Source organism: Leishmania infantum, chromosome 6 (assembly GCF_000002875.2).
Source record: "Leishmania infantum JPCM5 genome chromosome 6".
In the NCBI taxonomy this organism is placed as follows: domain Eukaryota; phylum Euglenozoa; class Kinetoplastea; order Trypanosomatida; family Trypanosomatidae; genus Leishmania; species Leishmania infantum.
The window spans coordinates 467,870-490,005 of NC_009277.2; the positions used below are offsets into that span (position 1 = coordinate 467,870).

A 22,136-nucleotide genomic window follows, 5' to 3' on the forward strand; every position below is an offset into this window, starting at 1 on the left:
TGTGTGCTTGCGTGTGCGTGTGTGCCGCGACGACGTGGGAGGGAGGGGGGAGCGCAGAGCGGTGTGGCGCTACGCATGTCGGCCATCAGATCCTGGATGGCGTTGCGTCGGAGCCACCCGCGGCCGCGGACACGTTTGTGGCACCCGTATGACAGGCGAAGCGTCCGCGTGCCTCGAGCCTGTCCCACCCACGCCCCGGCCTTCACAGCGCCCACTGCTGGTGTGGCGGGGAGCCTGAGAGCCGCCCCTCCCCCCCCCCCCCCGAGCGGGGATGCGCCAAGGCGGCGGACCTGCGAGGCGGCGGTGCGGGCAGAGGTTGAGGCAGGGGCCGTGCGCCGATGGCTGCGTCGGCGCATTGCTGTGCCGCGTGTGTCTACGGCCGGGCGTCGAGTGGCGCGGCGTTGAGCTCGTGCTCTGCGGCAAATACATGGACGCGTGAAAGAAATGTAACGCTGTACCTCTTTGTTGACGTCTCTGTGTGTGCTTGTGCATGACAGTGTCTGTGCGGTGGCGGCGCAGTTCTGCCGCACACATCTCACATCATCGTCATAGCTGCCGGCTGCTGCAGCGGTGTGCGTTGCTTCCTCCACCGCACTGTTATCACGAGCGTCAATACTACGAAAAAAAAAAACACTCTGACACCTACACACACACGCGCACGCCACCTCTTCCACCCCACCACCCGACGCACCCGCCTCAGCGATATTGACGCCTGTCTCGCTTTCCTTCCATGCATCGCATGTCTCTCGTGAGCCCACTCCGCTCAGGCCTCCGTCTGCGTGTCGTTCTGTGCACCGATGCGAGCATCGACCGCATGCGCTACGGTGCAGATATGCACGCAGACGCCGGCACGACATCCGCACGACACCCCGTACACGCATCCGAACATGACGCTGTGCCACATGCCTCATCTGATGAGGAGACGGATGAGCTTCGCTGATCGCAGCGCAAAGGAGGGGGGGGGGTGGGCGTCACAAGTGGTGCGCCCTGACCGCATCCTGTTCTTGCCGTGGTCTCAGGGGCACCACCCGCCGCGGTCATCGTCACCACCGCCGCCTCACCGAACCTCATCTACGCGGGCGTATATGCGCACCCCTACCCCTGTATGTCTTTCACAGCATCGGCGTTGGACGCGCTTACGCCATTACGCTGTCGCCGCCGTTCTCTCACCCTTCCACGCCAACCCCCTCCCCGTTCATCTCTCGTGCGTCTCCCCGCATTCTGAATACGGTGTGCGCCATCCTCACAAGCACAACAGGAAACAGCGCGGGAGAGTGGGAGCTCGGCACGCATTCGTGGCCCTCCCCCCTCCAGTCTCTCGCCGCACACGCGCACACTTCTGTCCGTCTGCCCGTCTCTGCAATCACGTTCCTTCGACCTTCTCTGCTGATGTCGCGCGTAGTCGTGATGGCACTTGCGCTGTCCTTCGCCATGGCAGCCGCGCTTGCCGTCACCGCCGTGCAGAGCGGTAGCTGCATCTTCCTCACCTCTCCGCCGTCGTACACGTTCATTGGCGGCGGGTTTCACATGCAACTCGCGCTTGAGTATCCTCTGCCGGCCAAGGACGTGCGCCTCAGCTTCGACCTCCCCAAGTTTTTCTTCGTTGATGAGGCGGAGGCCGAGCAGCTCTACCGGATGGAGGTGCTCTCTGCCGACCCGATGACGCAGGGAACGGCCGCTGTCGTCGTGGCCGACGTGACGCGCGCCTACTCGCCGCTGCGCATGTCGTCCCGGTATGCTTTCGACATTGAGGCCCCCGTGTTCAAGGTCAACTACACGACAAACCATGTGGAGCTGACCTTCCAGCAGCTGGGCGGCGATGGCACGGGTAGCGCGCTTGACGCGTACCTGGCGGAGGACGGTGCGCAGGCGCAGGTTCCCTTTCGAGCGCGCCTCGTCATTCCGATACACTCCCGCTACGAAGTCCTGGACACCAAGACGCCCTTCTCATTGCTGCGCTTCATCACTGGTGAGGGTGCCTACGTGCGCCGGTGCTTGACGAGGGTGGACGTGGCCGGCCGTGCTGACTCGCGCTGCTTAACAGGCGCGTACCGCTCCAGCGCCACTGTGGCCAAATCAGAGGAGAAACCACATTACAAGCACTGTCTCGACCTGCCCGTCGGTCTGCTGGCCGACCTTCCGTACGTGTACCACGCGCTTATGGGGCTCCTGGTGGCTGGCGCCGCCCTCGTTATCCTCGCTATTCGTTAGCTGAGCTGCATGTGTCTGCGAGCACAGCCATCGGTGATTGTTGCGCGCGATACGCGATGAGACGTGCCCTTCCTCTGTGTGCGCACTGGCCATTCTAGTACCACTGTGTATCGCGTTCCCTAGTCGTCTTCGGCACACCACGCAACCGCCCTCGCTGCACCCTCAAGTCTCTCACTGCACCTGTGCATTCCTGTGTCGGTTGGTGTCGTGCAGGAATGGAAGGACACCGCTGCAGATGCGTGCGCGCGCGCATCTACGCGTGAAGGATCGGCGGTGGTGGTGTTGGCGGTGATGACACCACGGACGTAAACACACACGCACGCTCTCTGTCTCTCTCGGGGTGTCGCTGCTCGCGGCACCGCCGCCTCCTCCGCTGTCTCTCACGCTGGCTTGGGCACGTTGCAGATTCCCACGTAAATTGCCGTGCCGCAAGGAGATGTGGCCCTGCGCACGCCAACGGTCGGCGCAGAACCTACCGTCGTGCGCTGCCTTTGCTTTCTCCGCTTGTGCTGGCACTTCCTCTGCACTGACGGACACCATCTGTGATGACTCCTTCCCACTCCCACCCGCCGCCCCGCCCTCCAGCACGGACTACCCTTTTCTCCCTCTATCTGTCCATCCCTGTGTGTTTGTGTGTGCCGCTGAGACGACGCACGCGCTTGTCATCGTCCCTTTTCCTCTCGGCTTCCTCTCTCGTCGTTAAAGCGGGGCACACGACCGCCCTTCACACAAGCGCCTTCACGCACGCGCTCGCTGCGCTGCCGCCACGCAAGCATACGGCGGTTGCGGTTTGCCTTCGCAGAGCACCGGCTACACGAGCACAATGAACGGCGCACTCACGCCGCGCCAGGAGGTGCAGCTCCCGCACGCGCCGGCGCTGCTCTATAACAATCTGCAGCCGCACGGAGGTGGCGCGTACGTGTCATACGCAACGGACTCCGCCGTGTATACGGTCCGGGCGTCGACAGGGGCTCCGTGCTTCAAGCCCCTTCGCTTTCCATGTGGTCAAGTACAGCACCTCGCCGCCTTGCAAGATGACGCAGAGCAGAACATCATTGTCGTAGTTGTCCTGTCCGCCTGCATGGCCGTCATCGTTGTGAACGGGCGACAGGTACACGTGCTACCAGAAAAGGGCGGCGACACGGCGCTCACCTGCGCAGCTGTGGCGCGTGTGGCGGGAAAAGACGAGATGGTTGTGGCGGTCGGCGCATCAAACGGAATCCCGCTGTGCTGCCGGTGCACCCTCGACGGGCACCCGGTGGCGTCCGCGGAGGTCACTGCGCCAGTGCAAGCGCATGCACAGCGCAGCATCACGGCCTTGGATCTCGAAGCCGTGGGAGAGGCGTCGCGTGTGGAGATGGCATCGGGCGACGCCGGCGGCCACGTGGTTCTCTGGGCCGACAGCAATCCCACGCACACGATCCCACCCGAGAGCGATACCGACGCCGTCACGTGCGTGCGGCTGGTCTCCGTCAGCAACACCGTCGCTGTGGCGTACGGTGGAGGACAAATCAAGCTCATTCAGCGTAGCAGCGGCGCCGTCACCATCGCCATCCAGGCCCACTCCCGCTGGATCAACGCGATGGTATACAGCGCCGCCCGGCACTGGCTGGCGTCTGCCGCCGAGGACGGGCAGATATCGGTGTGGGATGTCACCTCCGTTGACCCGAATCGCGTCTGCATCGCGAGTGGTACCGTCACGAATGAGCTGCCCACCGGGCTGGCGTTCCTGAGCAACATGGGTGACCTTCTTGCTGCGTCGTACGATGTAGTCAAGCTTCGGTGTTTTCCTCTTCCCGGCAAGGGGCGCTAGCGTGACCCGCACAGGTAACGGGCTCCCAGGTGCTTGCAGGAGGGCGGCACGGCCGCATTTGCGAAACCAAAAACGAAGCGGCGCAAGACCAGCGAAGAATCGAAGAGGAGAACAAAACACAGCGAGATGCACGCGCAGAGAGCGCGGATATCGATGTGGTGATGTAGCCGCAGCCCGGCCGTCGCAGGGGAGGGACGAGGGCGGAGAAGTGTTCTACGCGTTGCGTGCCGCTCACACTGTGCAGAGCAACCGTATCGTGGCCTCGGGCAACGCACATGAGTACTATACCGAGCAACAAATCCGCCTCATTGACTGTCATGCGCACGTGCAACTGTGCACCTCTTCTCTACTCTTCCTCTTCTCCTCGGTGCTGCCGCTGCGCTCAGCAGACAACTCATCTCTGCTGCCTCTCTACCGCGCATCGATGTCGCTGACGGACATAGAGGAGGCCGAGACAGTGGAGCTGCTCTCCGAGGACAGCTGCTCAACTATGTCTGCCTCTTCTCAGGATGTCGGGGCCACCACGGCCGATACGTCTCTGCCGCTGACCGCTAACGCAAATGAGGAACAACTGCGCCGCCGCACGCTGCACGAGTGTGCCTGTATTCCAGAGCTTGGGCCACAGACCGCGTGGCTCGAGGAGAGCGGCGCCGCAGGCAACGGACCGTCTGCATCGACAACGGAGATGAACTGGGATGTCGCGCACGCTGACCACATCATTGTTGCTGTGCGGTGGCGGGTGGCGCTGACTTCACCTGGCACAGGAAGCCCCTCACTTCACACAACCCCGTGGGTGCCGTATGCGGTGCCCCTCGCCAAGATGATCGCCTCCAGGACAACGGCCGCGGCGGACACAGCGAGCACTGTCACGAGCACTGCCAGCAGCAGCGGCGGTGGCAGCAGCGCGATACTGCAGCCCCTCGGCTCCGTGCAGCTGCCCCTAGGACGCTCGATGTTCCTCCTCGCTGCGCAGCTTTCCTCTCTCGTTCCATGCGTGTGGGACAGCGGCGTTGCAGCGGAGAGCCTTGTCAGCGTGGCTGCCTCCATCTCACGAGCGCAGTGTACACTGCACCTCCACTACGCGGCAGCAAAGACACCGCAGGCGCCATCCTCGCTGCGAGCCCGTCCCGTGTGTCGCTCCTTCGATGTGTTTGCGATCTCCCCAACGACGGCGCTCCTCGGTGTCGCCTTGCAGCCTCACCAGCGCTACCACATCAAGCGGAAGCGCGGTACCGGCAAGTCCGCCCACACCTCGGAGGATCAACCGTGCGATGCGAAAGGCGTCCTCACCTTGCGAGTGGGACCATACTGCCACGTGGATGTGGCGCTGGACGGGTTGCCTTCTGAGCCTCATGTCAGCGGCAGTGCCGGCACGTGCCCCTCCATCACTATCAACACATACAATGGTCGTCATGCGCACGCCACGCGGAGTGGTCAGACGCAAGACAGCCCGGCAGTGCACCGGACGTCGGCATGTCGGAGTGGCGTTGCACGCGAACACCCCGCGGCGGTGACGCAGCTGCAGCGCGGCTCGACGACATCTCTCATCACCGGCGACAGCACCGCCGTCTTGGCGACGATGTCTGACATGTCGGACCACGTCGCGCTGAGCGAGGCCAGTGGGCATGAGCACGACGGCCCTGTCGTCGCCGGGAGCCAGGAGGTGGCCGCCGCGCCGTCGCGCACGACCATCACAGGGTCCCTCAAGCGGCAGCGGTCAACTGCGGCTCGAGGACGCGCTGCTGAAGCGGTGGTCCGGCAAGTCGACAACGCGAAAGCTGTGGAGGGAGGCGATGATGACGAGGCAGACGCAGCCGCGTCGCACTCCGTCGCCACGACGCCCAGCGCGATCGTTCTCTTCACGACAGGGATGCGGCTCAGCGATGTGGAGGAGAAGACGTTGAAGGAGCTCGGTGCCCTCGTGAACCCGCATCTGCGCCTGGCACGCTACGCCCGCGTCCTTGTAGCGCAGCGGCCGCTCGCGCGCAGTGTGAAGCTGCTCACCGTCCTGCCCTACGTCCAAGATGTGGTGCATCAGAGCTGGCTCGACGCGGTGCTGCGCACCCGCACCCTCGACCTCCCGCTGGAGGGATTCGCCTACAAGGAGCGGAAGATTGCCGGCAGCATCGAGAGCGAGAACAGCTTCGACCTGCGTGAAACAATGAGCAAGGCCCCGACGGAGCGCCAGCGGCTCTTCGCGCAGCAGCGCTTCTGGGTGCACAAGTCCGCGGCCCCGCAGGAGCCGCCGATGAACGATCTGAAGACGGTGGTGGCGGCCTCGGGCGGCATCATCACGCGGTGCGTTCTCGACGCAGACGTTCTCGTCCTGCCCAAGCACAAGCCCACCCTATCGTGTTGGCGTGGTATTGCGCAGCAGCTCGGCGGAACTGGCGGGGCGTCGGCCTCGTCCGCGTCCGCGGCCCCGACGCTCGCACAGCGCAAGCAAGCCGGCGTCTTGTTTGTGGTGCCAGACGACATCTTCAAGTGTGTGCTGCAGCAGCGCCGTCTCTCCGCCTCCTCCATCACTCTTCCACGTCAGCTCCTGACGGAGGCCGCCGCCACTAGAGGCACAACCGGCGCGGCCAGAGTTGGCCGACGCCCCTCTCAGCCAACACGGAAGACGCCGCGCGCCTCCACGACGCAGCGGTCTCCACATCGTAAATCGTGCAAGCGCTCGCAGTAGTGGTCGGGTCCCACGAGGCTGGTATCAGAGCATGCGTATAGGTATGAGTTCGTGCATAGACGCAGCCCAACATAGATAGTGTCGCGGGCACGACAACAAAGAGAGCGGTGAGGAGGGGTACCGTCTATCCAGACTCCAATGCCCCTCCCTTCCCCGCCCGCATCCGCGGCAACCGCGGCCGTGTTGATCTATCGGGTGGTGCGTACGCCGGCGTCATCGGCGAGCGTGAACGCGCGCGGTAAAAGAAAAGCGAGCGACACACCCGCACGCCCGCACGCATGGCAGTGGGCCTGAACACTCCAACTGTTGCCCCTCTCTCCATCCTTCTCTCGCTCTCGATGCGTTTCGCGATGCCAGCCGCTCCGCCGCCGTTGTATTGCGCTTATTTGGTGGTCTTCGTGGCATAGGAGAAGGTGGAAAGGCCATCGCAGGCAGGTAGACACACATGGCTCTCAGACAGCTTTCGCTGGCACCTCACGGCGTGCGTCGCGGTCTCTTTTTTGCGCTGTGCACCTCTATCACACTCGGATGCACAATGTCTGTGCGCCACGGCTGTTGTATCCACCGCCTGTGCGAAGCGCCCGTAGCTCCGTCGAGCACAAATACCAACTTCGCAGTCTCGTCAGCCGTCGGTGGCGCCGCGTCGCGCTCGACATCCACGGCATGCTCCTCACCGCTCTTCTGGTTTGAACTGGATCGGCTTCCACCGCAGCTGCAACGCGAGTTTGACGTCGACGCGAACCAACGCGCTCTCCGCCATCTGTGGCGCCCCACACGCGCGGGCACCGACAGTGATGGCGCCTCAGCAGTCCCGTTCAACCTGCCCGTGACGCCATCCAGTGTTCACCCGGTCGTCTGGCGCTGCACCCACTGCCAGTCGCAGTGGTCCGCCCGACCATCCGACCGCACGAACCCTCAACTCGCTGATGCGCACCGATGCCCGCGTTGCTACGGCGGCCAACGTTTACCCGCTGGATCGCCCGACACCCCAACCTCGCCAGATGCTGGAGCACAGCCGGGACCGTCCTCTCGGCCGTCCACCGCCGCCACCGGCGTCGGCCTCTTGTGTGACTCCTACCCTTTCCTTGCTGCGCAATGGGACCCGCTGCGCAACCAACTCCTGCAGAATCAGGTGCTACAGTCTGTGACGGAGGTGCGCACGTCCTCTGCCTCGATGGTGTGGTGGCGCTGCCCACTTTGCTTGTCTCCGTGGCTGGAATCCGTATCGAGTCGGGTGGCGCGATACGGTCTCGCCATGCAGCGTCACTCTGTGCCCTCGAAGCCAAGCCTTTCACGCACGGGCACCACCCCTGGTAACGACCCTAGCAGGCCCGCTGGCGAGCTCGTGCTTCTCTGCCCGTCGTGTGAGCGTCGCGGTGCGAGTTCCAGTGGCGCCATAAGCCCCGCCAGCCCGCGACGCTGGCTGGCTGATGACGCCCTGCTCCTCGGCGAAGCGCTCCTGCGTCCACATCAAGACCCGCAGCGAGTCTCGCTGACAAGCGAAACGATGCTCCAGTGGCGGTGCCGCAGCTGCCAGTTCGAGTACGCCGCCACGGTAGCGAACCGGTTCCTTCGTCATGAGCGATGCCCGCAGTGCTCCGGGAGGACGAAAAGCATGCACAACCTGCTGGTGGTGCAGCGGCCTGATGTGGTGAGGGAGGTGAGCAAGCACATCTCACGTACGCGGCTGCGCTACATCACCATCCACGACGACGTCGAGCTCCCCTTTGTGTGTCGCACCTGTTACGCGCCGTACCGCATGACAGCGCGTGCCCGCTGCGCCGTGCCGCGTGGTGTACCGGCGTGCTCTAAGTGCTTCCTGACGAGCTCACAAGTACTCACCGAGGCTCAGCATCAGCACCAGCACGGAGGCGCCAAGGCGCTCTCGGCCCGCGCGCGGCGACGGGTGCGGCAGAGGGCACTGCAACTCAGCCGCAGCCACCGCCATCGGGAGCGACTCGCTGCCACGCTGAATGAGCTCAGCCACCACGACAACGCCTTGAAGGACTGAACACACGGACACGTGCGTCGCCCTGCGTCTCTGTCTTCACGTAACACGTGGTGGGTGACGATACAGCGGAAATTTCCCTAGACCTCATTGCCGTTGATGGATGTAAGCGCGAGGGCGGAGGGCGCATCGCCGACCATGTCCGACCTCCACACCGGAAAACGAGGGCAAGACACCCTTCTCCTGTGTGTGTGTGTGTGCTTGTGTGCCTCTTGTAATCTCTCGGACACCATGATGATGCATGACTGGCGAAGAGCGGCAGGCAGGAACCTCCTGCCCACCCACCCCTGTCTCGCAGCCGCGACATATTCGCCTCCTCCATCTGCGCCTACCCCACTCCCCTCCCGAACTCCTCCTCCTCCTGCCAACCTTCCTCGTCACACCTTCGGCGCGCACACCCCCACCCTTCCACTCGGATTAGGGCGGAGGGCCACATCAGTCAGCGCCGTCTTCGCCTTCGCATTATTTTTTGTGCCGAGGCCAATTCCCTGTGCCTCTGTCTCGCTCCTACATACCACTCACTCCTGCCTGCCATCACCATGGATGTGGATGTGGCCTACGCCGAGTCCGTGCCGCGCTACGTCGATCTTGCGCTGTTTCTCTGCGGTGAGGCACTGCGGCTCATCAAGGGTGAGCTCCGTCAGCACGCAGCGGCAGCGGCACCACTCTACGCATGGCACCTTCACAAGGTGTGCTTCCTGCACGCTCTGCCGAACGATGGAGACGCCTGCGTCGACGGTGCCGCGGCGGATGACGACGCCAACCCAGCAGCAGCAGCGGCGGCACGATCAGGGTGCACGGGTCTATCGAGTGCCGCCCCGTCGCTCGGCCAAATAGATGAAGAGACCACTTGGGACGTCGCACCAGCACTGTCGGCTCAGAGCTCGAAGGAGGTCAGCTTTCGGCGCGCCTATGCCCAGCTGCGCCGCCCGTGCGGCGTCGACTCGTGGATGGGAGCGAAGGAGAAGCCGGATGCACATGTTGCCCCAACTGCGGCCGGCGCCCCTACCAGAGAAGACGCTAGTCCCAGCCAAGTGGCAGGGCAGGTTCACCCGCGCTCCCCACGCGAGGGGGAGCATAGGTGCGGCAGAGCCCACGCGCCGCAGCCGTTGCACTGCCCCAGCGCGACACCCACCGACGTGGGGTTTGCCCTGCTGTGCGACTTTCTGCGAACGGCAGCGCAAGCGGGAGGGACACCGCTTATGCAGCGTCTAGCCGCCGTCCTGTGCAGCCTTGTCACTCGGCCAACAAAACGCGGAAGTGCCCCGGACGCGCACCTTTCGCGTATAAGGGAACTGCCGCCATCGCCGACGATCACCGTCGCGCAGCTCTCGGACCTCTTCGACGAGAACCTCTTCGACGACGAGCTCAGTGCCGAGGCCGGCAACGCCACGCGCAGCTTTCACATATGGGTGAACTACGAGTGGGCCAGCGCATCGTTTGCACGACAGACGCAACTGGCGGCCGCCGTGACGAAGTGGCTGGCCTCACTTCGCCACTGCCGCGACGGGTCGCCGCCGGCGTGGCTACCAGCGCTAAAGCAGCGCTCCGCCGCATCGACGCTGCCTCGCCCGCTGGCGTCGGCGGTTCCCATCAACGTGCGGCGGATGCAAGCGGCACTCGAGGGTGTCTTCGAGGGTCACGCGTGCACGCGGGCTATGCTGATGGAGCTGTCGTTGACGCAGCGCACACCGCACCTCACCGACAATGCGCTTGCCAAGCTGCTCGCTCTCCAAGGGCCGCCGACGTCATCAATGATGGCGCGATCTGAGCTCAGCAATCGCGGCACGCAGCCCATCCTCATGTGCATCACCAGCGGCATGCTTCTCTACGCACAATACTACCTTTCCTTTCGCTCTCTGGAAGTCGCGCGACAGTGCGCGCGCGTCGCACTGCAGGTCGCCCAAGAAGTGCAGTCTAACGCCATTCTCGCCCTGGCCCACTACACCGCACACGTCGTCGCGACACATCAGGGAAGGCCTGCCGACGCCGCGAACAGCATTTCGATTGCCCTCCAGCTGACGTTGCCTAACGGGTCCAGCCGCGGCAGTGGGCAGAAAGGCGGCCCCGCAGACGAGTCGCTCTCGTCGCTGGCACCGACGCTTTCGGGCATGGATGCCCAAATGGCTAGCCTCGCCTTCGCCGGGGCGGCACAGCTGCTCCTGTTCTTCCCCGGTGCGGTGGGTCCGGCGCTGCGCTCCATCCTTTCGACCGGACAGCGCTGCGATCGCGGCGGCGTCGGTGACGGCGGTGCGGAGGCGCAGCACACGCGAGGAGCGGAAGACGGTCGTTCTGAGGAGCCTAGCGACCTCGTCACGAAGCAGAGCGGCGCCGTGACGGTGCAGACTGTCGCGCAGTCGATTCGCCACGCGCTGCTGCGCGCTCACGTGGCGCTGCTGCAAGCGCCGCCGGTGGAGGGACGGTGGATCGGCGTAGTAGCGAGTCTGCAGCGAGAGACGCTGCTGCTCATCGGGGCAATGTACGGCATGGTATCGTCGCCGCTAGTCATCACGACGACGTCGCTCCGCCAACTTCTTGAGGAGGTGAAAGAAGAGACCTCGACCGCGTCGCCGGTGTACAGCCACTACCCGAGCCGCACGCTGCTGTGGGAGGTGCTGCGGCACGCCGCGCACCACGCCTTGGCCCTGCAAGAGGGTTTCCTTGCACCTGTGAAGCGTGCTGTAAACGACGCTGGCGCTGGCGCTGCTGCAAGCGACGCGCTTCATTGTCTGCACTCGGCCCTGACAGCCGTTGGCGACCACTACGGCGCCTCAGCATCAGCCACGGCTAACGAAATCGTTTTCTTCGCATCCGTGGTTCGCTACTGCGCGGGGTGCCAGCTTTACGCGGACGGCTACGTTGCCGCCGCCTACGATGTGTGGTCGAGGCTGGCAGGGGCACTGAATCCCAGCGCCTGCACCGGTGACATGGACGGGGGGCAAGACCGGCGGCATCGCGCGGACGAAAAGCCCGCCGACGCCGACGCGTCGGTGAACCTCTCCGGCTTTCTGAAGGAGACGGGCGCGGCACACTTTTGGCCCCCGGACCATCTGCTCCTGTACGCCCTGGTGCAGCGCCGGCGTGCGCAGGCGGCAGTTTTCCTTGACTACATCGCGGTGCCTCACCGGCTGCAGAAGGAGCTGCTCGCCGTCTCCTCTCGGTACGCCTTTTCCTTTGGCGTTCTCACCGCGCAGCTTATGCAGGCACAGGTGCACCAACAGCATGGCCGCTTCAGCGCCTCGCTGAACGTGGCGCGCGATGTGGAGAGAGCGGCGACACGCATCGGATACCCGAGTCTATGTGAAGCGGCGCGTGCACTCCAAGTGACGGCCTACAGCAACAGCGGCTGCTGGAGAGAGGCGCAGCGCACACTGGCGCGTTGCCGCCCCACCACCGCAGCCCAGCGCAGCGTTCTCCTGCTGCAACAGTACACGGCGCATCTGGAGCCGCTGCTGCTCCGAAAACCAGTGTCAACAGGAAAGGTGGAATGCCTAACACGCAGTTGGGTTGCTCTGCTCATGCGGGAGGGTCTAGTGACGGCGCAGACCGTGCACGACGATGGCGACTTGCGCGTCTGCGCCACCGCTTTCGGGATATCTGCTGTCGATGAGTTGTGCCTGTACAGCTCCCTGCAGCGAGCGTGTGCGCTGCTTGGGCATCGCACCAGCGCCATCGCAAAACGAACGGCCACCTGCCTGGAGACGCTCATCGCACGACAGCAGCGCCCCACGCCTGACGTGTGCATTCACGGGAGCTGCGAGGAGATCTGCCGAAGCGGCCTTTGCGGTGGCCGGCCATGCGATGTGCGGAAAGACCTGTAGCAGAGGTAGACGGTGGCGTCGCCTTCGCTCAGCGATCCCGCCTTTCCCTCCGCTGTGGCGCGCGTGCCGGCGAATATGTGCGTGCTGTCGAAGGCGGCGTTGATTCCAGTGTCATAGCGCTTCGCTGTTGCATACATGCACACCTCCGTTGGCGCAGGTATCTCAGGAAAAAGACAAGAGGAAAGACATCACGTCAGCGAGAGGGCGTGCGTCCGTAGCCGTGTGCAGCTCACGACCCCCTCCCCAAGCTCGCGCACTCGCGCATCTCTCTGCTTGACCTCCCTCGTAGGCGATTGGGTGTGCCGTGGCAAACCTACCACACATGTGGGCGCCTACTCGTGCACATGATTCACCCATCGCCGCCCCCGGGCATCCAAGTGATGGCATCCTCCCTCCTACTTCCTTGTGAATCTCTCCTTCTCATGTGGTCAGAGGCCGGCATGTTGCGCAGAGCTCGCCGTGTCTCTGCTGAGCTGCATCAACTCCATCTTCTCCCTATCTCGTCTTCGTTGTTCTCGTTGTCGGCCTCCCGGTCCTCACAACTTCTGTGGGGCCACGTGCACACAGACAGCAGCCTTGTCGACCTACTCGCTTCTACCCCGCCCCCTCTACACCCCGCACCTGCAGACGTGCACTCGAACGCGACCACCGACCACGTATAATGGAGCAGGGTGCCTTTAACGATGTCGCCAAGAAGGCGCTAGAGTTCCGCAACCGGTACTACAAGATGCTTGATGATCCGCAGGACCGCCTGAACGTGGCAGGTCTGTACGCCCCCGATGTGCCCATGGTGTGCGAGTGGAACGGGCACCCGCTCTCCACGGTGGATGACGTGCGCAACTACATCAGCGCTCTGCCGAAGACGTCGCACCAGATCGACATGGTGGACGCGCAGCCGCTGCCCGACAACCAAGATGGCGACTCCTTCCTGCTTACTGTCCACGGCATTGTCACATACAACGACGAGCACCGCCGAGAGTTTTACCAGCGCATGGTCATCCGTCGCTTCGAGCAGCGCTACTACATCCTGAACGACTACTACCGCTGGCTAAGTGAGCGCTCGCAGTGAGCAGTGAAAGGGGCGAGGAGCAGCGACGTATACTGCTCCGTGGTTCGTCAGCTCGAGTTGCTTGGCCCGTCTTTCACAGTTTGGCCCTTGTCGCACCCCCCTCCCACACGCACACACGCTCTCTCTCTCTGGATGTCCGGGTGTGCGTGGCACTCTTTAAACGAACTAAGTGAGCTGGGGGTACCCGCATGGTGTCGGCTTGTACGCATGAGAGTGCGAGCATGGCTTTTGCGAGGCGTGATCGGACGGGTTTGCAGCCCTCTTGTCGACCACCTCTTCTCGGTGTCGGTGCCCTTCTCCTCTCACATGTGCGCCCGGCTTTCCTTCTCTCCCTTGCACGCCTTCTCTCCCGCTTTCGTCGCCGATCGTGCTTGGCATGACGACCGAACAAATCACCGCTGCTGTGTGCGGGGAAGGGGCGGGTGCTGCGGTAGCGGCGGGGGGGGGGCTTTCGCCGCCGTCCTTGACGCTGACGGCGGACGGGTTGGATGTCTTGGTGGTCCTTTGCGGCCACGCGCGCCGTGTGGCGCTTGTCTTGCCTCTCTTTCTCTCTCCGTCGTCGTTTGTGTCTTTTCCGTTCTCTCGTAACACCACATATAACATCGTCGCACTCGGTCCGTGCATCATGTGTGGTTCACAGCCACTACGCATGAGTGCACGCGCACATGCACGCACGTAAGGATCTGGTTGTCTGCATGGGCCCCTTCGAGGCCGCGATACGCCGGCCCCCGCTCACTTCTGTGAGTTTCCACCACCACGGTCATCACCCCTCAAACGGAAACCCACCGCTGCAAAGGGGTCCCTCCCCCCCTCATCCTTCCATCACTCGCTCGCTGTTATTGTTTTTTTTTTCGTTCTGCCGCATCCCGCGCGCCTGCTCCTCTTGTTTGCGTGTTGTTACGGGGGGCGCTAGTGCCTCGTTGGTTTTTGCACGCCTCATCGCACAGACGTACGCATCTCTCCCCTCTACACGTGCTGCGCATATCTCCACATAACCAAAAGACTGTAGAACGCACGTGGTCTGGCGTGGCGCCTTCCGCGAGTCGCCTTCACGCCTCACCCGCGCCCGCTCTTTCCTGAAAGCGTCGATGATTTGGCATTGACTTGCGCACGAGTACGTGTGCCAGCATGAACCAGAATCCCGCCGCTCAGGCCGGCGACAAGGTGCCGAACATGTCGAACGCGCGCCGCGGCGAGACGTCCGACGACTACGCGCGACACAAGGCGGCCGCTAGCCGAGCGTTCCTGGAGAACCACTATCAAAGCCTGCTCGCGAACACGCGCAACGGCGTCGGCCGTGCTGTCGGCCCGCGGCAGAAGGAGCCGTCCTTTTCCGACTTCCATCTCTTCAAGTGCATCGGTCGCGGTGCCTTTGGCGAAGTGTTTGTGTGCAAGTACAAGAGTGACAAGACCGACACCCTCTACGCCCTGAAGCGGCTGCGCAAGTCGGACATGATCACGAAGAAGCAAGTCGTCCACGTCCGCTCGGAAAAGGACGTCCTGGCCGAGGCGGCGGCGTCGAATCCATGGGTGGTGCACCTCTACCGCAGCTTCCAGGACTCTCTCTACCTCTACATGGTGATGGAGTACATGCCCGGTGGTGACATGATCTCGTGGCTGTGCGACAAGGGCATTTTTGACGTGGAGAGCACGCGCTTTTACATTGCCGAGCTCTGCGCTGCCGTGGCGAGCGTGCACGACATGGGATTTGTGCACCGCGACATCAAGCCGGACAACATTCTCTTTGGGGAGTCGGGGCACATCAAGCTGAGCGACTTCGGCCTCTCCAAGCGCTTCGTGGAGAAGCGCGGCAACCTGCTTGACTACGATGACCCGTCCTCCTCGTCGAACGGCGCCGAGGCATCGGCAGATGAGAAGAGCGCGTACGAGTCAAGGACAGACGCGCCGTCAGGGTCGCCCTCCGGAGACGGCGCTGGCACCGGCATCGCACACGGCCGCGTTCGCGAGATGTTCCAGTCCATCGTGGGCAGCCCCGGCTACATCGCACCGGAGATCCTGCTGCGCAAGCCGTACGGCGTCGGCTGTGACTGGTGGTCGGTCGGCGTCATCATGTACGAGATGCTCTACGGCATTCCGCCCTTCTTCTCGCAGAACCCCAACTCGACGTGCCATAAGATCAAAAACTGGCGGGAGCACCTCGTCTTCCCCCCGCAACGCCACATTCCTGATGACGCGGTGGACTTCATGAAGCGCCTGATCTGCGAGCCGGAAAAGCGCATGACGTACGACGAGATATGCCACCACGACTTCCTCAAGCCGATGGACATGAACGGGCTGCTCAAGTTGCAGGCGCCGTATGTGCCGGCCCTCTCCAACCGCCTGGATACCAAGTACTTCCCTGAGATCAAGGAGCCGAGCGCGCCGATGCAACAGAGCGAGGAGCAGAAAGTGCGCGAGGTGGACCCCCGCGGCGTCATGTTTGCCGACTTCCGCTTCAACTACAGCGGCGACCAAGCCGGTCCAGCAAGCGCGTAAGCGGCTGAGAAAAGGAAGAAGTGCATATGTGTACATGTGTATGCGTCTCCCCCCTCTCTCTCTCTATATATATGTGTGTGTGTGTGTGCGTATATGTGTGCACGTGTGTGTGTGTGCACTGTACTCTCCCGTATTTTGTTGCCTCGAACGCTTCCACGTACTTTCATGTGTTTTGTTGGTTCCCCTCCTTTGCGCACACACGCACGCGCTCTCATTGATATCGCCTTGGCACTGCGGGCTCTCATCTCGCGGCCGCTCCTTCCGTGTGTTTTCGCCCACCCCACCCCCACCACACTACCCCTCTCCGACCACCTATGCAGTGGAGGCGCAACACGAACACGAGTGGTCCAGGGCCACCTCTGGTTTTGCTGTCATCAATGTCGTCGTGCGGTCGTGCGCGGATGCTACGTTGTGCTTGACTCCTTCGTCGTTCTCTCATTACGCGTCCATTTCTTCGCTCCGTTTCCATTTCGCGTCGGCGTTGCCCTTGAACGGCGCGTCTTGCTCCGTGGCGCTATCCGTGTGCGAGTGTCGCTGCCCTCGCACCCGCTGCACACGCACGTGTGGACGTGTGAGCCCCTCTTTCCCTCACGAGGCGACGGCTATTCGCGCTCGTTGTATGTGGGCGCTTCCAGCAGCGTTATCGAAGTGGCCCGACGTGATGTGGGAGGTGAGTCGAAAAATGCCCCCCCCCCTCAAACCCAGCTGCGTCCCGCGTATCCGAAACGAGCACTGTGGCCCTCGTCGTCCTACCTTCTGCACCTTCCCAACTCCTGCTCTACCTCGTCCCCTGGCGGCTTCTCTCCATGCCTGCATACGGAGCGCGTGGGCGCGCCTCGCTCACGCAAACACATATACACGGCGCCCCCCCCCCACACACACAAAAAAAAAATCCGTTGTTTCGCGCCACTTCACCACCACGGGCAGAGGTGAAAGATTGCGCATCTGTGTTTCTTCTGCAAGACACGCAAGCACCAGTGTCACCCGAATGCGTTGCACGCACCACGCCAAGACCACTGCTGTCCCGCTGCTGGCGGTAGCGCTGCTGCTGCTGCTGGGGGGAGCCGCACATACTGCCGCCGCGGCTGAGGCGTCGCGGGTGGTAGAGCTGACCCGTGACACGTTCGATGCGTACGTTGGCGGGCCCGACACGTATACGTTTGTGCTGTACTGCGTCACGTGGTCTCGTCAGTGCAAGACGGCGATTCAGTTGTGGGATCGCTTGTCGATCAGTCAGTCGCAGAAGGAGCTGCGGGATGTCTTCACCGCCGCGTACGTAGACGGCGACAAGTACCCGGACTTAGTCAAGCGGATGAATGTGAAGGGGTTTCCGACGATGCTGTTCTACACCCCCCTGCACACGGAGGGGCTCGAGTACAACGGCCCTCGCGAGTCGTACCTTCTGGACAGCTTTGTGTTTCAGTTCTCGTAGGGCCGGAGCGTGTATCCGCGCGCGCATGCGTGGGCGCGTGCGTTGAGGGATTCATGGCCGGGCTATCCCTATCGTGCTTCAGCACACGACGCGGGCGCATCCACACGCACATCACGCGCGTGTGGCGAAGGTAGTCTGCTGGCGCGTCAGATATGGATCATTGTATGCGTGCGGGCCGAGATTCATGTACAGAGAAGGAATGCTCCATAAAGATGCTGATCAGCTCGAGAGCGTACCAGTGTCCGGGAGCGACTGCTGAGCGCCAGTGCACGCGTCAGTGTGGTGTATGCAGCGCGGTCTTGCCGGCGTGACCGCGCGCGTCATCTCTCCCCTCTTCCACATGCCGTGGCTCGTGCGAGCTGCCGCAGCTTGAGCGCCTCGCGTGAAATCTCTGCTTCACCTTCCATTCCCCCCTCCTTCTTTCCCAACTTCTCTCCCATGCACGTTCCGCTTGTCCACTTCCCACGCACGCACGCGTGTGAATGCACAACGGCAAGCAACGCCTCGCGGGAAGTGTCTCGGCTGCACCACGAGACATCGCGTGACTCGCGTTCACCTCACACTCTCTACCGGCGCACACAACCACGCAACTTGTGAGCCGTCTTTCCACTCCCGTTTCATTCTTCTATTATGCTCGGCAGCCCTCACTCCACCGGTGCATACGGCAGCGCTGGCGATGGCATGGTCGCCGTGACTTCAAGCAGACTCAGGCAGCGCAGCGTTGTCTGCTGCGCTGCCCCGACAGTCACCGTGGAGGGGGCGACGCTCGACAAGCCGCGCGCCAAAGGCAAAGTCCGGTCGAGGTCTACCGTGTGCATGGACCACCACATCCTTTCCCGCATGGAGGATGACTTGCGGCGCTCCGCGATGCGACAGGAAAATCCTGAGTCGGCGATTCCCGACCGCGGTCACGAGCACGACCAGAAAGTCTTCCTTGCTGTCGAGGCGTATCGCGCGATGAAGTCAACATAGAGCGACCGCTCCGTCATCGGCAGCCACCACCCCGTGTCCACCGGCAACGGCTTATTGCCGGCCGGTACGGCACACTGCACCCTCTCCGGTTGCGGCCATGTGAGCAACAGCCCATCACGCACGTGGCACCGGTAGCGCGGCTAGCACGCCTGAAAGAGAGCATTGCTCAATGGCACCGGCCAGCCGCTGCAAGGGGAAGGGCGTACGTCGCGCATGTCCAACCGGGGCGGCCAGGCGCGCGCGAGCCCGCACCGCTCGCCCTCGCGGCGTAAGGAGCCGAGCCTTGCACACCAGTCCCAGCAGCCCTATCCGGCCGATGGCCGGCTGGGGCCGATCGAGTCAGCGTGCAAGACGCCGACACGAAAGCTGGAGGAGGACCACTGCTCCGGCGCTGCTGCCAGGAGCGCTTACAAGCTCAACAAGCAACTCTTCCGGAAGCTTCCCGACCTAGAGAGGAGGGGCACTGGCGGCTGATAGCCACGGACTGCGAGCGCGAGCGACGCCTCTGATCAGCGGACGAGCTGGCCAGATGCAGGGAGTCCGCAGGGCTTTGAGTGCAACGATAAGAGTGAGGGAGACGAGAGGACGGAGAAGTTCGATGTCCATGTGTGCGTGTGATGTGTGGGGGCCTACCATGCGCGACGGATGTGTAATTCCACCCCCCCCCTCCCTCTCCCTCCCTGCCGCATGCCTCGTCTGCGACCACCTCTTCCATGCGTTGTGCTCACGTCTTTCCCGCTGCATGGCCGTCGGCGCAGTGCGTCTTTGGTGTTTCGTGCATGCCTTGGTTCGCCTCGATGTTTCTTACCTTGCTATTCTCTCTTGTTCGACAACTGCGAATGTGTGCCTGCATCTGCATCTGTCTCTGTATGCTTCTTGTGACGCTGCAGCGCTCGTCTCTCGTTCGCACGACTTTGATCCTCAATGAGCAGTTTCATGTGCGTGATGTCGACATTTCTCGTGCTGTTGTTTGTCCAACTCCTTCCCGAAATGGCTTTCCCTTTTTTTTTCTATTCCAGTTCAGCAGCGCCACGCTACCACCCCCTCCACCATGTACGTGGCCCCTCTCTTCATGTAAGCATGTGAGCAGGAGACGGAAGGAAGAGGGTGTGTGAGTGTTCCGTGACCCAGTGAGCCTTCATGCCACCACCCCACCCCCACCTTGCCTTCTTCATCTTCTCTTCTTCATCCGTCGCTTGCCGACAGGCATGCGTGCATGTGTATGTACATAGGTCCTGCGCGACTGCAGCATCCACCGTGCTTGCAACGGCTTGGGCTCACAACGCAGATGCTTCCTTTTCGTCCTCGCTTTCTTTTCCGGTTCTGTGTGCGTGCGCGTGTGCAGGCGGCATCGCTGCCACGCCCGTGTGATATCACACGCACGCCGACGCGCGGACGCATCCTTCTGTGATAGGATACCTTTGCTTGCTTGCTTTCTCTTTTTCACATGCCCTCCCTGCTTATTTCTGTCACTGTCACCCTGTGTGCGTGCGCTAAAATGTGCACGTGCTTACTGGTTTTTGTGGAAGCTCCTCGTCAGTGAGGAAGGGCGCTGCATATGTGCGCCGAGCCTCCCCCCTCCTCCCTCTTGCCTCGCATTAGCCTTCTGGAGCACTTCGTCAAGAAGCGGCGTATGCGTGTGTGTGGGATGGTGGGGAGGGGTCGTTTTGTTTTTTCAGAGGAAGCCTCCCCCCTTTGGAGATGGATAGGCAAGCGCTTGCTGTGTGTAAGCGAGTGTGAGCGAGGCAGGGGCGGACGTGACTATGGCGCCGGCTGCGAAAAGGCAAGAGGAGGGCACCTATCGGTCGCACACGCCTTCGCGTCGCTCTGTGCCTCCGTCTGCTTCCCTCTACGCCGCTGCACACCCGCAGGACGCACAGGCGCATCTACAACTCTCCGCTCGATGGACATCCACGGTGCACTCGCCTGTGCCATGATGGAAGTCCTGCGTCAACGCAACGAACTTGGCACGCCATTCTTTACCCTGCTCTCTCTCTCTTTCTCTCGTTGCCTCTCTGCTCCCCCTTCACAGACTCGCACCTTCCCGCTTCGCATCAGCTGGGAAAAGTAGTGGGCCCGGCTGTCCGCTGCTGCACCGCGCATACACTGCGTAGCGTCGACACAGACAACAACACAGGCGCGAGACGCGTCTAGCAGCCCTCGTTGCGCTTCTCTTCCTCTATCTCACGCCCACACCTTCGTCACTGCCTACATAGATCAACCATCTCCCATAGACCCAACACCAGCCGCGGCAACAACCACGACAGCACCTGCCTAGCGGCACTCGACTAACGACATACAGCTGGGCGGACAATCATGTTTGCCTACCCTTACGTCGACCCTGATGATCAAAACGCGCAGGTGGAGTGCACCCTTCCGCGCCAGGCAGGCGACGGTGCTCGCATACTCGTCCCAGACAGCGACAATGAGGACAGCCTGGGTCTTCCGATTTCACAGGAGTCTTCACCCAGTGTCTGCGTGCCGGCGGCGCGCGCCTTCTCGAAGCGGGCGGCGCGCTGCGCAGCAGCCTTACTGCAGCGTCACGACGCCACCGCCTCCGCTGTGCACAAGCACAAGTGTATGCAGCAGCTTGGTCGTCTCGGCGGCGCCTACCGCTCTCTCGCCCACGGTCAGCCCTTCACGATTTGGGTGCGCTATCAAGACCTCAACGCCCGCGTGATTCGCGAAACCGAAGCATTCTTTGAAGGGCACATGGCAGACCACCTTGCCCACCCGCACGTTACACGCAAGAACGGGGTTCTGGCAGCGGCGCCGAAGGCGGCTTTTGGCTTTAATCCTCAGCGACGCTCGCCTGAGGCTTCACTCGGCTGCCGGGCTCCACTTCCCTCTAGCCCATCCCCAGCTCATGCTGCGCACGCCATGCTGAGCAGCAACGGTGTCGTCGAGGCGCATGCGTCTCCACCGCAGACGGGCTACTTTCTCTCCAGAGGGGAGCAGTGTGCCTTTTCGTTGCTGTTCATGGAAGACACCGTGGATCCGAATTACACGTCGAGTCCACTGCCGACGTTCCCCACGCATCACACTTCAGATGACCGCAGTCAGCGCATGGGTCTGAGCGAGTCCCTGTGCAATGCATTGTCTCACGGGAGTTGCCTCTCCGATACTCACGCAGCGATGCCGTTCTGGATGTACGGCGAAGACGCAGACTCTGTCCGATGCTCTCCGGCCCCGGCAGCGCACCGCGGTGACAGTCCGAGCGCGGCGCGGCAACACTGTAAGCGCGGCCGCGGCGATACCACTGGGGCTGAGCCGCAGCACCTCAAGGGGCGACGAGGAGAGCTGGGCACGGCAAGGGCACTCGTCTTCGACGAGCTCAGCACGTCATCGTCGTCGCAACACACGACACCTCGCGAGGAGAGCGCCACGGCTCGCCGCGGCACACCGGCGCCTCCCTCGCTGTCCGCCACCGTCATAGAACTTCAGAATCAGCGGGTGCAGTGGGATCTGCTCCGTCGGCAGTCCCTCTTCAGTCTGCTTTGAGCGCATTTTTGTGTGCGTGAGAGAGAGAGGACGACAGCGATGTGCCATCATCGGACGATGAGTTGTGGGAACCCGTGGAAAGGCACGGCATCGCGTTGCAATGGAAGCGCTCCCTTAACTACCACTGCCC

General features: G+C 62.7%; 9 protein-coding genes across 9 annotated transcripts; all 9 read left to right on the forward strand.

Moving 5' to 3' along the window:
- Positions 1 to 1,389: 1,389 nt before the first annotated feature.
- On the forward strand, positions 1,390 to 2,211 carry LINJ_06_1160 (conserved hypothetical protein; the record flags this gene model as incomplete). The annotated part of the gene is made up of 1 exon (XM_001463158.1): positions 1,390 to 2,211. The coding sequence occupies one exon, from the start codon at positions 1,390 to 1,392 to the stop codon at positions 2,209 to 2,211; it is 822 nt and encodes a 273-aa protein (XP_001463195.1).
- An 823-nt stretch (positions 2,212 to 3,034) lies between these two features.
- LINJ_06_1170 (conserved hypothetical protein) lies at positions 3,035 to 4,024 on the forward strand (the record flags this gene model as incomplete). The annotated part of the gene is made up of 1 exon (XM_001463159.1): positions 3,035 to 4,024. The coding sequence occupies one exon, from the start codon at positions 3,035 to 3,037 to the stop codon at positions 4,022 to 4,024; it is 990 nt and encodes a 329-aa protein (XP_001463196.1).
- Positions 4,025 to 4,448: 424 nt separating this feature from the next.
- On the forward strand, positions 4,449 to 6,707 carry LINJ_06_1180 (conserved hypothetical protein; the record flags this gene model as incomplete). Its single annotated transcript, XM_001463160.1, has 1 exon — positions 4,449 to 6,707. The coding sequence occupies one exon, from the start codon at positions 4,449 to 4,451 to the stop codon at positions 6,705 to 6,707; it is 2,259 nt and encodes a 752-aa protein (XP_001463197.1).
- A 445-nt stretch (positions 6,708 to 7,152) lies between these two features.
- On the forward strand, positions 7,153 to 8,718 carry LINJ_06_1190 (conserved hypothetical protein; the record flags this gene model as incomplete). Its single annotated transcript, XM_001463161.2, has 1 exon — positions 7,153 to 8,718. The coding sequence occupies one exon, from the start codon at positions 7,153 to 7,155 to the stop codon at positions 8,716 to 8,718; it is 1,566 nt and encodes a 521-aa protein (XP_001463198.2).
- Positions 8,719 to 9,254: 536 nt separating this feature from the next.
- Positions 9,255 to 12,536, forward strand: LINJ_06_1200 (conserved hypothetical protein; the record flags this gene model as incomplete). The annotated part of the gene is made up of 1 exon (XM_003392174.1): positions 9,255 to 12,536. One exon carries the CDS (start codon positions 9,255 to 9,257, stop codon positions 12,534 to 12,536), a length of 3,282 nt encoding a protein of 1,093 aa, XP_003392222.1.
- Positions 12,537 to 13,197: 661 nt separating this feature from the next.
- On the forward strand, positions 13,198 to 13,605 carry LINJ_06_1210 (putative nuclear transport factor 2 protein(NFT2); the record flags this gene model as incomplete). The annotated part of the gene is made up of 1 exon (XM_001463162.1): positions 13,198 to 13,605. The coding sequence occupies one exon, from the start codon at positions 13,198 to 13,200 to the stop codon at positions 13,603 to 13,605; it is 408 nt and encodes a 135-aa protein (XP_001463199.1).
- A 1,128-nt stretch (positions 13,606 to 14,733) lies between these two features.
- On the forward strand, positions 14,734 to 16,101 carry LINJ_06_1220 (putative protein kinase; the record flags this gene model as incomplete). The annotated part of the gene is made up of 1 exon (XM_003392175.1): positions 14,734 to 16,101. The coding sequence occupies one exon, from the start codon at positions 14,734 to 14,736 to the stop codon at positions 16,099 to 16,101; it is 1,368 nt and encodes a 455-aa protein (XP_003392223.1).
- A 988-nt stretch (positions 16,102 to 17,089) lies between these two features.
- LINJ_06_1240 (conserved hypothetical protein) lies at positions 17,090 to 17,533 on the forward strand (the record flags this gene model as incomplete). Its single annotated transcript, XM_001463164.1, has 1 exon — positions 17,090 to 17,533. The coding sequence occupies one exon, from the start codon at positions 17,090 to 17,092 to the stop codon at positions 17,531 to 17,533; it is 444 nt and encodes a 147-aa protein (XP_001463201.1).
- Positions 17,534 to 20,821: 3,288 nt separating this feature from the next.
- LINJ_06_1250 (hypothetical protein, unknown function) lies at positions 20,822 to 22,006 on the forward strand (the record flags this gene model as incomplete). The annotated part of the gene is made up of 1 exon (XM_001463165.2): positions 20,822 to 22,006. One exon carries the CDS (start codon positions 20,822 to 20,824, stop codon positions 22,004 to 22,006), a length of 1,185 nt encoding a protein of 394 aa, XP_001463202.2.
- Positions 22,007 to 22,136: the final 130 nt, after the last annotated feature.